The sequence below is a fragment of the Fukomys damarensis genome, unplaced genomic scaffold, assembly GCF_012274545.1.
Source record: "Fukomys damarensis isolate Sample0158 unplaced genomic scaffold, DMR_v1.0_HiC HiC_scaffold_31, whole genome shotgun sequence".
NCBI lineage: Eukaryota > Metazoa > Chordata > Mammalia > Rodentia > Bathyergidae > Fukomys > Fukomys damarensis.
Window position 1 is genome coordinate 5,650,633 of NW_022900943.1, and position 18,494 is coordinate 5,669,126.

The 18,494-nt window shown below is 39.3% G+C and overlaps 1 protein-coding gene across 7 annotated transcripts in view; it reads left to right on the top strand.

Moving 5' to 3' along the window:
- The window catches only part of Nfib (nuclear factor I B), a 208,836-nt gene that overhangs the window by 139,302 nt on the left and 51,040 nt on the right, over positions 1 to 18,494 (top strand). For all 7 annotated transcript variants that reach the window (XM_010630968.2, XM_033757672.1, XM_033757667.1 and 4 more), the window contains 3 exons: positions 7,924 to 7,992; positions 12,840 to 12,960; positions 15,635 to 15,753. In XM_010630968.2, coding sequence (XP_010629270.1) covers positions 7,924 to 7,992; positions 12,840 to 12,960; positions 15,635 to 15,753 — 309 coding nt within the window. The remainder of the gene's footprint in view (positions 1 to 7,923; positions 7,993 to 12,839; positions 12,961 to 15,634; positions 15,754 to 18,494) is intronic.

Consider the following 18,494-nt stretch of genomic DNA (forward strand, 5'->3'; position numbering starts at 1 on the left):
TTTTTTTTTTTTTTGTTTTGTTTTTTTGTTTTTTTTGAGACAGGGTCTCACTATATAGTTGAGACTGACCTGGGACTCCTTATTTTGCCCAGGCTGGCCTCGAACTCACAGTGATCCTCCTGCCTCAGCCTCCCGAGTGCTGGGATTACAGGCCTGTGCCACCACGCCCGGCCAAGGATAGGTTTTCTGATAGTGAGCTGTACTTATTATGGAATAACCTTTAGTGGCGATGATATATATTGTCCTTTTAATAGCATTGCTGTATTCAGTTTTGTGATAGTTTGCTTAAGGTTCTTGATGTTGCGTTTGTTTGATATTTTTGTTGGTTGCTTGCTTTGTTTTGATGAATGACGTTACAAGTTTAGATTCTTAAGTTTTGGTGCCCTCATAAAAGCTCACAAGAGCTTTCTTATTCAGGAAATTTGTCACCATTTTCTAATTCCAGAGATAGTACAAATAGCACTGAAACTTAAAGGATGGATAAAAAAATAGATGAAATCCAGCTGTGCACCCATCTGGATCTAGTACTTTTCCCAAAGCTTGTTCTTTACTCACCTTTATGTTCTACTCTAGCCGTGTTAGGTTTAACATACATGGAGGTCACCTGCACGTCTTGTTAAGCTGCAGGTTCTGCTTCGCTGTCAAGGGTGGAGCCTGTCCTACATTTCTTTTAAGCTCCAGGTCATGTACGTTCTTTTGGCTCTGCTGTGTGATTCATTGCTAGCATAGTAGTTCCCAAAATGTGCCCCACATTTGAATCCCTCGGAGGAACTTTAAAAAGTCCCTCATGTCCAGGTCTCATCCAAAAACAATTAAACCAGAATAGCTGGGGTTGGAAGCCAAGCATAAAAACTGATTTCAAGAACCCCAGGTGGTTCTAATGTTTGAGAAAATTTTGGGAACCACTGCGCTGGGTAATTGGTCTATTTCAGGTTTTCTACTTCTTGGCAATTTTGGTTACTTTTATTTTACTAAGTAATTGTCCATTTAAGTTTTCAAAAAGTTGTGGTCAGTAAGTTGTATGTGTTATCCTCTTATAATTCTTTGAATATGTTTGGTTTCCATGGTTATGTCTCCTTTTTATTCTTGTATATTTTTGCTTTCTCTTGTTTTCCCCTAATCAGCCTCGCAAATGGCTTTTATGTTTTGCTTCTCTATGCAGAGAATTTTTTTATGTTGCTGTGGTTTAATCATTTTCAATATTTTTTTCTAAGTTGTTAATTTCAGCTTTTGTCTTTAATTCTACTTTTGCAGTGTTTCTTGGATTGTTTTGCTTCTCTTCCCCTGTTCTTAAAATGTAGTGCCTGTTGCTCCACTATTATTTGAAAATTATTTAATATCAACTCATAGGTGCCATAGTTACTGTCTGTAGTTTTGAGGAAGGTGAGGTATAGAAAGCCCATCTTAGGTTTTCTTAGTCAGTGGCAGCCTGACTTGGAGGTAAGCTCAGAGCCACCTTCCGCCTGCTGTGCTCTGGTGTGTGTCCACATCCATGGACAAGATAAAAGGCATTCATATAATTTTATTAAGCCATAAAACTTTGTCCGTTTAACGAACTATAGAATACCTGTCCTAATGAATTTAAAATTCTTAAGAGTTGACTATTTTCTTGGCATTTGTACCAAAATCATGTATTTATTTCTGACTCGCAGATCGTTTCAGTGGTCCATCAGGAATTTGCACCTCGTACTGAAGGATAAACTGAACTAAATTAATACAGTCTGAGATTCAGTTTTGGACAAAGGACCATCTTTATGATGATTAATATTTCTTTTATAATCTTTGCTTCCAGCATTAACCATGAACAATTCTGATTTGAGAAAACTGAAGATGGACCTGTCTCATATGTAATTTAAAAAATATAAAATTATCTCAAAAATAAAAACCGGTAGTAGAGTAGTTTTCATGAAAGTTTCAAAGTTCTGTAAGGATCTTCTCTGAAACAGATTTAGGGAAGATTTTACCAGTGAGTTTCTCCCAAACTTCCAAGAACTTTTCATGAAACCATGGTTGGTTTTGTTCCACAACACAGAAATAATGGGCCGTCATCCAAACCATTTTATGATGCATGCCTATAAGTGATGCTGGTATGAAAACTTGACAAATAAAATACAGAATTCTTACATAAGTTTTCCAAGTACATATAGAAAATTTGGAAGAAACAATGAGCAAACCAATTCAGGGGTAAATTAAAATAATTACTTTTCATGAATCTACAAAGTAATTGAAATTAGAAACCCAGTAATTTATAATACAAGTAAATGGTGTAAGAAAAAAAAGCATGTCTTTTAATGCTGAAAAGCATTTGCTAATAGTAAAAAAAAGCCATTATCATTGGAGAAATTTTAAAAATTGAGAAAAATAAAGATAAGTGAATATTCTTTCAAGTGTGAGAAAAAAAATCAGTACATCAGCAAACAATATCATAAATGGGAATTGCTAGAAGTAACTTTATTAATTTTAAGAATAAAATATTCCTGCAGCACAATTCATATTTTACATATTTTTATGTTCTATTTTGAATATTTTTTCTACAAAAAATGCATTCAAAATAAAAATTTTTATCTGAAATAAGTGAAAATTAAACATTATATAATGATACCTTTCACCTATCAAATTTCTACAATTAAAAATGAATCCCTACTAGTATGTAATTCTGGGTGGGGAGATGGTTATGTTTGTGACCTGCCGTAGATTGTAACTTGGGAAAAGCCTTTACGGAAAAATAGTTTGACAGTTCTTACCAGGAGCCTTTAAAGAGTTTATGTCCTTTGACCCAGTAATCCTACTTCTGGGAACTCCAGCCGAGGGAAATCATGAGAATTGTTGACAGAGATTTGTGTGTAAGGATGTTAATAGCAGTGCTGTTTATAATATTTTTAAAAATGGGAAATAACCTAAAATGCCAAACAGTAAGAGAATGTCAAATAAATGGCCATATAAAGTATGATATAGCCATGTATACAGTCATAAGAAGTTATACTTTTATAAACTATTAATCTAAAGGGAAAAACACAATTTTAAGTGAAAAAACAAGGCTATGAATTTATGTAGGTAAAATTCAATTTTAATTTTAGAGAAAAATACATATATGTATTACAAACATAGGAAAAAGCTTAAAAACTAGAAGGAAATGCTTTTTATAGAAAAACTCACAGTACTAGTAGGGTGTGTAAAAGTGGAGACATTTCTGACTCTCATGTCACTAATCTTAAATGAGAGATTTATATTTTGTGTTGAAAGCCAAGCAACTCTTAAGTTAATAATACAGTGTTAACCATGGCTATTGGCTGAGATTCAATAAATATGTGGAAAACCTTTACTTTTGCAATGCATAATATTTCCATTTCTGTTCATAGCAGTTCAGAAAGTGAAGATAGAGATGCGGCTCATAACGCCCCTACCAGGAAAATCCCCAGTAGGCTGGTTGTGCTATCTGACCTCCTAAGATTGGCAGACAGTGGGTGAGAAATAATCTCAGGTTTTCCCCTTTGCACTCATGAGCAGAGATGGGCCGCCTTCTGCACTCTGTTGAAGCAAGGGCACAGTTGGGATCCAGAGCTGGGAAACACCTCCCAGATGGCGCAGGTCCACCTGCTCTTTCTCCAGATGAACAGGGCAAGAAATCTAACCCAGGGAAACAGTCATACAGAAAGTGGAATCTGATGGTTATCCTGAGCTTTCTGGTGCGTTGACCAGTTTTTCTACCCAAAGTGAGAATTCTTCTATCAATTCACATTCCTTTTTACGACTTCTCATTGGATGACAGATTTGCTTATTGGGCCAAAAGAGCCACTCCTGATACTATTGCAGACAAGTATAATCCACGATTTACATTAACAGTCCTTCAAACACTTGAAGACAGCTTTCATGAATTTAATAACTGCTTTCCGTGTAACTCTTTTTTTTTAAATTTCAAGAATAGAACATAGTACACCATAAAAATGAGTGTTATCAGTCTTCCTTTGGATTTTCTATGTAAATGTTGTTTAACATTCAAATGGTGCTGATTATAATTTGAGATATTAATGGTTAGATATGCCATTGTGTCCCTCTGTTATTGTTTGAAAAGGAGGTTAAACACTATTAACTTCTGAGTAGTGATTTACTGTTTCCTTTGTTAGAGAGAAATAAAAAAGTAAAATAATATAATTTGATATTGCCATTGAGATTTTTCAGTTTGTGGAGCTCTTTATTTCATATTCAAGTTTTATTTTTTTTAAAAAAGCATACATGCGCTGTAAGTACGGTGTCACACAGATGCGGAGCTGTTTTTCCTCATGTAAGCGGCTGAGCAATATTGCTCTGTAACCATTAAGCAGCTGCTCTGCCTCAAAGACGCTCGTATTTCTTTTGCTAGACGAAGGAGGTATACTCTATGAATGTCTCCAAACTGCTTTTCCGATCTTTGACCATTGTGGATCAATTTTTGAGACTCACAGTAGCCATGTAGTATGTGAAAACTATGTTTCAGAAAGGCCCTGGGAGCCTGGAGGTTACCGGAGCTCTGTTTCAGCTGCATTCCCTCTGGCTGAGTCCCAGCTCTTACTGCAGGGCTCCTCACCCACTTCAGGATCCTTCCCAGGTATTTTGTGAGTCCTCACACATTGTCTCTTGTAGGCTTGGGCAAGCAGCATTAGCTAGCCAGGTACCGTGTTTCTTTCTCTGCTTTGCCTTATCTTGGGTCATGTTCATCCAGTACAGAGGCTCTGTGCTCTGTGCAGAGAAGCATGAAAGTGGCAGCTATCTGCTTCAGACACATGTGCAGGCCACCCCCTTGCCTGGTTCCCATCCACTCCCAAGCTAGCCGACTGATTCCCAGACACCCGCCACCCGCTTTGGCAGTAGTCATCAACCCTGTTCTTCAGGAATCCTCTATTCACTGAAGCCGTTCTGTGCTCCTTGCAAGAGCAAAGCCATGTGGAATCCCTGGGTATAAAGTTTTTACAGATTTAGTAAAACATTTTCAGTTTTCCTGGTAGATTTTAGTTTCTTAGACCTTGAAGAATTGGAGGTGAGGAGTGGAGAAACTTCCAGCTACATTCTGAGCGCCTTGCCTTTTCAGTGGGATAGTCATTGTATTCTGTCTGTGTTTGACTGCCTTACTCTCCTGGGTACAGCCAGCTCTGAGGTGGCTGATTTTACCCCTAATATTTGCTCCTGATAGGATCATTTCATCTCTGTCCATGTGACTGGGACACAGATGGACTTCTGACTGCGTATTAGTGTAAGAAGAAAATGAACTTCAGTCTACATATTGAAATGTTGTACATTACATGTGCTGTAATGCGTATAAATATATTTGGATGTTCAACAATTAATCACTCATTTACACATTTATTTTCATGTATTTTTCAACTCCAATGATTTGAACAGTTCTGGTCTTTTGGTTGTTATTTTGTATTAAAGGCCTGAATTACACATTAATACACAAGGAGAGAGCTGGGCCATAGTATAATTCCAATCCTTACTCTTTCCCATTCTACCCAAAAGCCTAAAGCCGGCTCAGCACATGAGTTCTAGGGCGTGAGGATGATCAGTATAGTTCACCATTAGTCTTCAGCCATCCGTATCTGCATTCTTATAACATCACTAAGTTGTTAGCCCATGACCTTGTTTTACCAGGTTAAGTTTGGTCCGTTTAGCAGTTGCGCTGTGAATGGGCAGTGAAGTCCTGTTGAGGAAGACAGGGACGTGAGCAGAGCCCCGTCCCACCCTGAATCAAGGAGCTGAGGATCCCGTGAGAAACTCAAGATTTAAAAACCCACCTTGGAAAGTGGGAATATGTAGTAAATCCAAACTAGCTGTGGTTTGAGTGCAGAGGACAGAGTGTATTTCTGGGTGGGCCTGGTGGAGGGGGTGCAGGAATGAGGGTGGGGGCTGAGGGGACCCCGAGGGATGGAAGTTGTGTGCACAAAGTGTATGGAATTAAACGGCGCTGAGAGGGGCCCCGGGGGCAGGCGCTGACAGCACAGCTGATCTGGTCTCAGTACATAGATGAGCCGAATGTTTTCTATTTAATGTATTGGCTTTATTAGTTGTACTGTGCATAAAGCATAATTAGCTATTCTTTAAAACCAACAAAAACAAATCTGCATACAGTGATAATTTACAGTGTTCTGCAAAATTAAAGGCATCATTTTCCTCACACAAGGTGAAGGTGGTCACTTAGCCTTTTGTTGCATTCGTGACTTTTGGAACCTTGCGCGGTGTAGGTTACATAGTCGCCACTCTCCGCAGCCACCGAAAGGAATTCAACCTGGTGAAAAAACTGCTCAAGTTTCTTAAAATAGAAGTGCATCAAGTAGGGACATTGTGTTATTATTCTTTTTACAAATTCATTTTCACAGTGATGACTTCATGTGTGCTCTAAGTTTTATCACTAATGGAACCCTTCCAGTTCCTTTTTATGCTTTGCTTTCGTCCCTTGCGTTTCCGAAGGGGTAACCGGTGGGTATAAAAGCAGCATTCAGATGTCTCTGTTCACAGCCATGAGGACTGTCTGCCAGTTAAATGACTTTCTTTCTTTTCGTGCTCTGTATGGTTAGAAAACAGTGTGATGATTTTTGTCCCTGCCAGTTTTCAGAATAAAGACTTAAAAATAATCTGGGAATGTTTGAAGTTCCATGTCTCTGATCCAATGTGTGGTGGACTCCTGCCTCTGCTGGCCAGACCTATCCATCACATCTAACTGTGCTTACTGTGGGCTTTATGTCGCAAGGACTCTGTAAGGTGGGTGTCGCTAATTAGAGATGAGGAATTAGAAGTACAGAGAGGTCCCAAACCACAGCCCTGGGTCTAGTACACTGAGGCAGGGATCCGACTTGAGTGCCCTGCATGGCCAGGCCATCCGTGCATTACCAGCCTGTGCTGAATCCCACACGTCAGGCGGCCCTAAAACAGCTGTAAAATCCAATCAAGTTGCCAGTTCCTGCAGTCTAGAACCCCCACCCCTGAAGTATTTCAGTTCTGACGGTTTTCAGACTATTCTCACTTTCCCTGTCCTTGGGGCAGCAGGAAGTAGGCTGCATCCCACCTTCCAGGGTCGTGGTCCCCCTCACCCTCGCCACAGCCCCTTGACATGAGGAAGAACAGAGGGTTGTTGCTGTTCGTGGGCATCCTTGGCTTTCGTGTGCCACACCCCAGGCTCCAGAAGAACCTATGGTTCACAGTCACTGCAGACGCAGTGCCTAGATTTCACACGAGGGCCACGCGGCATTCTTGGAGGCCTGGATTCACTCTAAGAAACTGGGCATAAAATGTCCTGTTCTTGAAATAAAGGGGTACAAGGAGTAGTAGCAAGAGTAGGAAAAGCACTGAAATTATTCAAGCCAGGTATATTAAAGGTGCACAGAAATAGTTTGAGTCAAAGAAGTATTCGCTGTGTGTGCGTAGTTCCGCTTGTGTATTAGGAGTGACCCTGGAACAAGAGTAGGAGTGTGAGGACCAACAGCTCAGTTTTCTGTAATCAGGGCAGGATCTGTGAAAGAACAGTGGTTTCAAGAGATCTCTGAAGTATTTCCAACAAAGTGCTAATTGTGGTTGTGGTTTTCCCTTTTCTTTCCTTCATTTTTTTTTTTTAAATGGGTAGACTTTAGCCTACCAGGTGCTTTGGAGTCTAATGCACTCAGAATGTCCTGAACCTTAATTCTCTATGCGTGGGTCATGGCAAATCAAACCACACCAATTGCTTTGTATATTTAGAAAGAAAAAAATTTTGTAGCAGTTTATTTACCATCTAAACTTTTTACTTTTGTTTAAACAGGCTGGCGTTCACAGGAGTTTTGCTTTTACTGTGCTTGTTATAAGCATTCTTAGTTTTTGTTCTAACCTGAACAAAATGAACAAATCCTAGCATGTAATGAATTTTTAAAAGAAACTTCCTGCTTATATTGATCTTTTTCCTCTTGATGTTTATTTCAGGATACCTTGAGGATAGTTTTGTAAAGTCTGGAGTCTTCAATGTATCAGAACTTGTGAGGGTATCCAGAAGTAAGTAAATTGCTTTCTTATTATTGAAGTGTACTGCCTAATGTAAAATATTTTATATTTTAACCTTAAGTATAATATAAAGAATATATGTTAGGAATATTTAAGTTTTAAAATTCTCAATCATTTAATAAAACTATAAGTGAGTATACCCCATTCTCTAAAATATTTACATTCAAATCACCAAAACTTCCTGCTGTACAAAACTAATTGGTAGCTTGCTCTTAGTGCCACGTTACTGGTATTCATTTAGTTCAGCTCTCTCTGTGACCATAGATGGGCATTATATCTAAGGAAGTGTGATTAATTAAATGCACTCTGTGTTGTTATGATAACCCACATAAGTTTCCTGTAGATAAGTGCTTTTCATTTTATGAACATTTTGGTGGGGAGTTGAGATGTTCAGGATATACACGAACATGCAGAGTGTAAAGGGATGCAGAAATTAACTTTACAGATTGTAGCTGGATATAGATAGAAAGTATTGTTATCCAAAACAATGTGCAATTGTTTAAACTGGCTACCTTACCTGAGATACTACCATTCTTGGCAGGCTGGATCAGATTTTTCTAGGGTAAGCTCACCTGGCTGGCTACCTAAGCAGGGGGAAATTTTCTTGATCAATTCCTTCACGTATTACTAGAGTGCAAATATATCTAAGCTGCAGATCTTAAGGCACTGATGATGTTAAAGGAGGTGACTCCTTCTGCTCCCTTCTCTGGTTCAGATTATTCATGCAGTGTTGAATAGAATGTTTTAACCTGATGTTTTCATAGAATGATTCTATTTAGATGATGAGGTGTACTTTTTGATACTTGCTTGAGTTGTATTTCTCATTTGGGTCAAATTCAGAGATCATGAACAAGCATTACAACCGTTCAAAAAGAAGGGAGCGGGTCGGAGTCAACAACACTTTATTTTCCATGAAGGGATCGCTAAGTAGTAGGTGACTAGGTCTTTTCCACTGTAGTTTCTCAAATAGCTCAGCGTTCTAAAGTAGACAGAACAAACAGCACGCTTATCACATAGGAGAAACATGAAGACTTGCATTTTCTGGCACAGTTGGAGGGTGGATAAATGCATGGCCAAAGGAGTGCTGTCCTGGTATCTACTTGGGGACAGTGTAGGAGAGAGAAATAAAAATTCTGTAACCTAGGAGCTCCAGGGTATGGATTTGCATGGCAAGAGATTCTCAGGGTCTATTTCACTGTCTCAGGCTGTCTCATGTATTTGTCAGACCCACGTATGCTATGTCAAGGCCTCTAACATTTGAAACTTTTAAATTTTGACTCAGAAAGGGATATGCTGGGCTTATTTACTGTTGCATTCCAGCGCCATGAGGGTTTGGTCTGTGCCTTCCTACTGTTGTTTAGCAGAAAGGCTGTGCTATTAAAGTTATAAGGCATGTACCATTATTTGCTTGAATTTGTGCTTCTGTAAATTCCATAATGTATTTTCATCCTTCTAATGAGAAGGGCAGTAGAGTCATCTGCCAGAAAATATTTAGTAGTGCCTCATTATGGTGCTGTCGGAGGAGAACCACTTTGGAACCTTCAAAGTCCCAGAGTGCTACTTTGAAAAATCTGAATTTCAAACATAAGAAAGATTAAAAATACCTTCCCATAACATTTCAGAAACAAGGTAAATTTACCATACTTCATTCATTCATTTCTAATTCACGTTGTCATTTCTTAGAGGTTTTTAGGTTGTTTGTTATAACAAACATTACTGATTTGTAATTAGTACATTAATTATCCATATTTATTCCTTAGTTAATGTATTCAGCATTTATTTCCTCCTCCGTATGTAAATAGGTGTCTCTGAAATGCTTGAGAAGTTATGCTCCTAAGTGCTTCAGTATAATCACATTATGGTCCTGTTTACACAATTGAACTTCATTGTTTATGAAATAAGAGTTTGCTAAATCAACATCCACGTTAGCACCACATTAGGCGCCTTGTCACAAATTCGGACTTGTTGAGGGTTCCCAGCATGGGAACTGCTCCGTCCTGGTTTTACTACACAAGACGCTCTGTGCTTGTCCTGACTTCCGGTGGCGCTCAGCTTTGCTTTCCGGCAGCTCCTGGAGGACGCGGCCCTAACCATGTCTTCTCCGCATCTGCTGTGCTGATTGGAAGTGGAAGACCTAGCCCAGCCGCACTCTTCTTATGTGCTCTCCTTCTTGCTAAATAAATATTTGCGCAGTTTTAGTGTTTTGGCCGTGTTTACCGATCTACTTTTCTTTCTGTAATCTCCCATTTACTGTCAGAATGCATGCTAAATTTTTATAGTGTGCATATGTAGAAATTATTTTTATTGCTCTCTTGATACCCTGGAATGACCCTTCTGGAACAAAATTTAGAAAGAAAACCAACATTCCTGAAGATATTTTATATTATCACTTCACTCTAAATGACACCCAGCATTTTTATGGCCAAGCAATCTGTGTTCACTCTTGAGCCATATAATATCTAACAGAAATAAATCTTTGCCTAAATTATTCTTAATGAATTTGGAAATAGTTTCTAAAATATATGACCTGTAAGTATCCCGTTAGTAACTCAGGTCTTTAAATTGCATCTCTGCAGTAAGAGGTTAGGTTGCTGACTAACACACGTTCCGATTTCGATGGAGCAGGGAACGTGGTTCTGATAACACATTTTGAAGCATGTGGTTACTGCGGGATTTCTTACCTCACATTTTTTTTAACCTCTGGTATACCTCAAGCCACAACAAACACAGATACATCTTAGCTGTCTGAATAATTCAAGCCATTAGGCTTAGTGACACATTGCATACAAAAATGTTTCTATGCAAAAGGAAGTTAAACTATGTGATGTAGAATGAACAATCTAATAAAAGGCAGGTGCTCCAGAAGTTTGGTGCTGAGACTCATTGTATACGTGGTGACTTCATTATCAGTAGAGAAGAGAGATACTGATAGTCACTGGATGTTCCTTCTGTACGTCTCCTCACTGAAGGATGTATCTCCTAATCCTACTCTCTTAAAAATATTTTTAAGTTAATCTTGGCGTACAACTCAAATGATAGTGGATGATATACATTGATAACATTTATGATAAATTTTAGTTAGAATTTTCTTGAAAATTGTGTGGTCTCGTTGGAGAAAGTTGGGGGGAGGTGACTTATACCTTGTGGCCTTAGAGTGGATTTTGAGTTCTGGAATTTTATGGCCAGGTTTTAGGCCACCCTCTTAGTAGCTTCTGAAAGCCTGAAGGAGAAGAAACAAACTGGCCCTGGGCACTACCTTGTGATACCAGCTGCCTATGTCTTTGCTGTGCATTCTGTTTCTGTCCTTGGCTTTGTTCCTGCAGCAGACCTTATTTGGAGAATCTTCCCGCATTCTCCACAGTCCAGAGTCTGATACAACTTTTCCACGGATTGCTTTGACCCTTTGAGCCCGTTTTGGATTCTTTTGCCCTGCAAATCCTGAAGCATGTTGTTAATTTGGGCAGCTTTATTATAATCAACACTCTCCTCATATTTATAGGTCTTTGTGCAAGTTTGTATTTACCCAACTTGTTGCCCAGTATGTTTTTAATGGTAGGGGTTCTGAGATTAGTTTTCATTCATTGGAATACTTGACCAGAATGGACACAATCAATAACGTTCGAGTGAACCAACATTCAGAAAACAAGTTCATTTATATTGCTTCATTCACTTTTTAACACATTTTTCGAACTGTTCCATCTTTGCTAATAACCCTACAGGGAAGAAATGGAGGAAGAAAGAAAAGAAAAAAAGGGAACTGTGATTCATTGAGCACCTTTTATGTATTAGTCACGATGCTGCGTTTTTATCATTCCTTATTACCTCATTCATCTTCACAATAATTGTATGTGATACGTTATTATTTCCATTTTATAGTTTAGGAAACTGAGGCAAATGGCAGAGGAGATTTGATCAAAAGACTATTTCCCAGTATTCTGCTTACTGCAACATAACATACTGCCCCCATATTTATTCAAGATGTCTAAAAATTAACTTTAGAACTTGGAGCAGATGTAATCATTGTACAAAAATACTTACGTATGAAAGCTAGGCGTGGTGGTGCACGCCTGTAATCCCAGCACTTGGGAGGCTGAGGCAGGAGGATCGCTGTGAGTTTGAGATCAGCCTGGGCTACATAGTGAGTTCCAGGACAGTCTCTTCTCAGCCCCGCCACTCTTCCCTGTTTACAAAGGCTTTGATTCCATGTTTTTCCTTTTCACATATTTTTTCTTTTCCCTTTTAACCTTTTCCCTACCCCTCCCACTTCCTTTACTCTTTTAGACTTTTCTTCTTATTACAAATATCATTTATACATTTTAATCCTTATTTACACTTTTATTTCATCTTTGTAAATTGTACTTATATACCTGTCCTAACACAATAATTATTTACATCACATGGTTATAAATATTTAACTTTTAATCCATTCTGATATTAATACTGCAGAGCAATAATCTTTGGTTTGTATTTGTGAAATTTATTTATTTTGCAGTGATTTTGTTTCATACGAGGCAACTCTTTTGGTGTTGAGGGATAGGAATCGTGTTCTCCCCGCCCTACCCCAAGTGTGGCAATTCGTATAAAAGAGTGTGTGGGGGTGGCTGGGAGGGATTAGGGACGGTGTTAACCAGTGATTGTAGTGTGAGTGTCGGCAGCGTCCCAGGGCAATATGAGAACAATTTCAAGTCTGACCACAGATTATGGTAGATAGTAGGTGCTTGGGGTAAAGAGAGCTCTCTGCCTTGCTGGAGACAGGGAGAACACTGAATCCCCACATCCGAACGGAGATGAAAAATGTAAATGTCAGCCTCTGTGTTTCTTTCCGTTTTATTGTTCAGCACCCATAACCCAGGGAACTGGAGTCAATTTTCCAATTGGAGAGATCCCGAGCCAACCGTACTATCACGACATGAACTCCGGGGTTAATCTTCAGAGGTCACTGTCTTCTCCACCGAGCAGGTATGAGAGGGGCTGCTGTCCTTCCGTCCTGTGCTCACAGGAGTGGGAGGGTTGGCAAAGAGGGGGCAAGTGAAGCAGCTTCTGCTGGTCGTCTGCAGACTCGATCTTCTCTGTTACGTGTTATTTTGGTATTCGCAAATTAAATGTATTTGTCGCTCGAACCACTTTTGAAAACCACTTTTGTGTGTGTAGACAAACTATGAAAATACATATGTCAGTAATAAAAGTTAACTGCATTTGAATTAAGTACAGTATTATGCACGCATGTGTATGAAGTAAGGCCAACTTTATGTCATTTGCGGACAGACTATTTTTTCGTATAGATTGTGTGTCAAGGCAAGTTAGCGAATTATCTAAAATTAGCTCTGACATGTTAAGGTCTTAAAAAATAATTTTTCTAAATTTAAAATGTAGACAGTGATTTTTAAATTTTGTCTGCTGGACCTTCCTCATGGTCACTCGCTGTCATACTGTGTTCTTCAGAATAAACAAGGTTGGGGCCGGGCGTGGCGGTGCACGCCTGTCATCCCAGCACTCGGGAGACTGAGGCAGGAGGGTCGCTGTGAGTTCGAGACCAGCCTGGGCTACATAGTGAGTTCCAGGTCAGTCTCAGCTACATAGTGAGACCCTGTCTCAAAAAAAAACAAAAAACCAAACAAAGCAAAAGAATAAACAAGGTTGAAAGACATGTCTCCATTACTTACTTTTGAAAATGAGTTTTTCCCCATTTTAAGTTTTTCCCAGTTCAACTGATTCACCAAGGGAAGAAACAGATTCGAAGAACTGTTTAGTTTTTGAGTTTAACTTTGGCTGCCTTAGGAGAGACTAAAAGAAATATTCCTCAATCTTATTATGATTCAATAGGGATAGAAATTACATCTTTAATCATGCTAGTGTTCTGGGAATTGTGAGTCAAATGTTAATCATAGGTACGTTTACAGCGGACCGCGACACACGCAGGCTTGGCGTGCTTGGGAATCCTGTGGCTGGAGGAGCACAGGTTTCTCCTGTGTGTCTCACGGCTTCCATTCACTTGCTCTGCGTCGTTCGCTGGATTCTTCCAAGTTCGTTTCCTCATTTGTTAAAAAATAGGAGCAGTTTATGATATGATTTCTGAGTGTATTTCTAATTCTGAAATCCTGTTACATTTATTGGTTTTTACCAGCTGCAAATGTAAATATTTCGAGAAATATATAATTCATTTTCATTGTCCTGACACTTACAGGAGGAAAAGTTTACTTTCCACGATTTCAGTGTGTGTAGTGGGTGGGTGGTCAGCTCCGAAAGAGAAAGGCATGGTGGGAAAGTTTGGGGGAGCAGAGCTCACCTCACGGCAGCCAGGAAGCAGAGTGGGAGGGGCAGGGAGCGGAGCTGGAGAAGACGCCCTTCCAGGACAGGCACGGGGTCACCTCCAGCCACCTCTGCTGCTCGCCACGCGCTCTGCTCTGCACTTCTCAGTGGATGAATCCACTGGTGCATTTGGCACTGTATCCAGTCACTTTCCAAACGCATGAGACTTTGAGAGGACCTTTCAGATCTAAACAGTATCATTCATGTTTTTTAGTTCTTACTGGTAAGGTTCAGAACTATTTTTTAAAGTTAAAAATAATTCATTTTTATAGTCATAACTAATAAGGTATTAGTGAGAAGAGATAAAAGCAGCATATCAAGCAGGATGGCCTATATCATAGTCTTTGAAATTTTGTTCCAGACATTTACTTCCTTAATAGTAAGAATCATATTTTCTTCATTAAAAGGTACCAGTCTAACAGCACACCATTTAGTTCAAAATTTCTAAGATTTTCATGTTTTACCTTAAGAATAAAGTATCAATAGATAGCCTTACTTTTTTAGAAAAAAGGTATAGAAGAATTCATCACGAAGTATATAATCAGCAGAGTACTATAAAATTTATTATTATTATTAATTACAAGGTTAATACTAATAATATTTAATGAGTATCTTCTAAATGCCAGCCACTTAAGTAAGAGCTTTACAGTTAATACCTCATTTAATCTTCTCAACCATCCCCCTTTGAAGTAGGTTTTTATTATTTCCATTTTACCGATGATTAAACTGAGGTTAGAAAGGTTATGGAGCTTACCATTAAGAATTAATATATGGCTTAGTCAAGACTTGAGACTTCCAAAGCTCTTGTTCTACTCTATTCCATTATCTTATCTCTGAATTAACATAAAAGAATCACATTGTCATGGCAAATGCTATGCAAATGAACATTATTGATCATCATAATAAAAGTCAAGAACAGGGGCTGGAGATTTGGCTCAGTGGTTCTGCCATCTGCTTCGCAAGCGCAAGGGCCCAAGTTTGATCCGGTACCCCCTCCCCAAAAGTCAAGAACTGTCTTAACACAATTTCAGTGTTTCACTATGAATGAAATTTCTCTGGAAAAGCATTTGAAAATGTAAATATAATGAACATCATACTTGTTAGGTAGGTGCAGGTATATGATAGTATAATAAATAGCATACGAAACTAGAAATGTGTGCTATTCTTGGTGACATCTTGAATATTCACCACCTTTTCAAGATGATTAGATTACTGGTGTTTATGGAAGTTGCCACAGTAAGAACCTCAAGTCATTTGCTTTTAAATGCTACATACTTCTGAGAAGTCCTATTAATATATTATATAATTGTCATATTATTAACAGCAAAAGACCCAAAACCATATCCATAGATGAAAATATGGAACCAAGTCCCACAGGAGACTTCTACCCCTCTCCAAATTCACCAGCTGCTGGAAGTCGAACATGGCATGAAAGAGATCAAGGTGGGTAAGAAGAGGCTGCATCCAGGGACGTCGGGGGAGAGCTGGCTCATTTCCTAAGTTTCATTGGTTTGCCTGTCATGGGGGAACCGATATGGGTTGTGTTTTCTTCATGAAGTGATTTTAGTAAGATTATTTTATCAGAGTTATTAAAATTGTACTTTTTACCTATTTTGTTACTCAGATTGAATGTGTGACTGATTATAGTCTGTGCATAGTGTTGGTGAGGCTGGACAGAACCACGAGTTCTGGTTCAGGTACATGAGAGTGTTCTCTACAGGGCATCTTCCGAGGAGTCAAGCTTTAAGCAGTTTTCATGTACTAGACACTGAAAATTCTTAATTAAAGGAAGCTGTAATTCCTTTTGGAACTAAGTAGAGCATAAATAGTAAATGAAAGTATGATATAAAGGACTATTTCTGAGTCAGTCAAGTTTTACCTCCCAAGTAAAACCAGGACCCAATTTCAGAGTAGCTTTAAGAATAAGTTTAAGAAATAGGTGTTGTGCAGCTTCTCAGGGTCTGATGTAGTTCTTTTTCCTTCTTAACATCTGTTGCGGCTCCCCAGGTTCTTCCCTACAGCTAGAGAGACGTCGTTAATCATAGAAAGAGAGAAATGAACTACCTGCAATTTTTGGCAATATGCGTGCATGTGTACACATATGCTTTTATAATGGTACCATCAAAATGCATTTGGAATTGTCTTTTAAATTCTACATTTAAAAATATAAAAGAAAGATGCTCTTCAACAGTGGTTTTTAGCCCAAGCGTTGGGTGTGTATGTACGGAGTGAGGTTGGGATCTGTGTGTTCAGTGATCTCAGTAGATAGGTAACTCTGGTGCTCAGCAGGCCAGGCCAAAATCAGTTCCTTATCAGAATTCTTTTTTTTTTTTTAACAGCTCAGAATTTTTATATTGAGTGACATAGGATTTAAAGGATAGTGAAAAACCTTTGTGGATGAATTAGACTTTGGGTCATTTGGGCTCCCTTTAGCATGTTGTAATTTTAACTTGTAAACAAGTCAGGGGTCAGAGAGCAGACACGGGGACCAAAGAAGGGGAACCGACAAAGGAACAGCCTTGTGCTGCTGTGGAGAAGTGAGTTTGGGAAGGGCCTGTGCACCTTGGCCGGACATGGTAGATATGAAGGGAGGGGTGGCAGGTGACCAAGGTGTTTATGGAAGGATTTGAGATCAGCTGGGGAATTTTGGCATTGAGACCCTCTCCCAGTCTGTTCTTCAGTAGAAAAAGACCATCTGTATAAAAGGCAAACACCGTTCTCTCATCCCCTTCACACCCTTCAGTAACTTCCCACTGCTCTAGGGAGAAAATCAGAACTCCCTCCCTGCCTGCTGCTGCAGCCTCTGCAGGTGCCACTCTGCTCTTCTGTCCTGGTTCCACCTGCACCCACTGCTTTGTTGGGTTGGGGAGTGCAGTACCCAGGATCTTCCAATGGACCATGCCCCCTGGAGTTCTCTTCTCCTACCTCTCCACCTGGTAACCCCCCACCCCTGCAGGGCCCAGCTTCCACCGAGGGGATTCCACCCGAAATTAGTTCCTGAGGTTTTTGCCTCCTGGAACCCAACACTGTTCCCCATTGTCCTCATAATATGTACTACGTATTTATTTATAGGACTAATTGTCCAGAACTGCCTATACTGTGAGGGTGTGGTCCTGCAACGTTTTGGCTACCAGTGAAACCAGACCCTCATAGAACCAACATGCAGTGACTGTGGTAGGGACACGATAAGTAATTGGTTGGAAAATGAAGCCCTGATAGGAAGAGCTCTGGTTTCAGGTGTGAAGGTGAGAAATAATAGAGACTTTTTCCAGAGTTGTAGAACGATGAATAAAAACAAAATCCTCAAGCCCTTTTACATTTTATTGCTGGTTTTACTGACATTGTCAGTTTATTTTTAAACAAAGCTGTATTTTCCCTGTCGGGAAATTATTCTGGAAAGAATTCTAGTGGTAATAATAACAACACTTTCAATGTGTGAGAATGGGTGCGTTGTTCAGAAGTGTAGGTGTTCTTTATTATAGAGAATGTCATTCTGTACGAACTGATTCCCCTTTCAGCCTATTCAATAAAGCCAATCTCAAATCATATTATAAAACATTTTTGAAAAGTAGACGGGAAACTGTCATTCTTTCTCTTTGTAAAGTCAGTGCATTGTCTTGATGATTTCCCATTGTCAAGATGACTAGAATTATTAGAGAAACGTTTAAGGGTATATTACACTCAGAGTGAGGAAGAGTGCTCCGTTCTCAAGTGTGCCTTAAAAAAATCCTCCGTCACCTTAATTTTGAAGACCTTGAAGACTTTGCAATAATAAGCCATTGTGGGAAGATGACTTCAGCAACAATGGAAAACTGGGAGCAGTCCAGCACTGCTTTTGTAATTTCTCTCACCCCACTGCCGTCCTTTTGTTCTAAGAAAATTGCTTTTTTAAAAAATTTGCAAAATAGAATGGCTCACTGTTGTTCTGGTCCGTCTTCAGATGTTCTTTACATGCACTCGTCTGTCAGAGGGATGCGATAAAGAAGTGCTGAGCTCCACTCCAGCACTGGGAGGCTTTCTCCCATGAAGCCCTGCACTAACTACCGATGGACGGATCGATCGCAATATGGTTGTCTTTGTAATTGGCAGAAATACTTACAATCAACTATTATTTCCTTGGCGTTTGTCTTTCTCTGTTAATATTAACTTTGCATTAAAATTTACTCTTGCCACAGCCCTTAGCA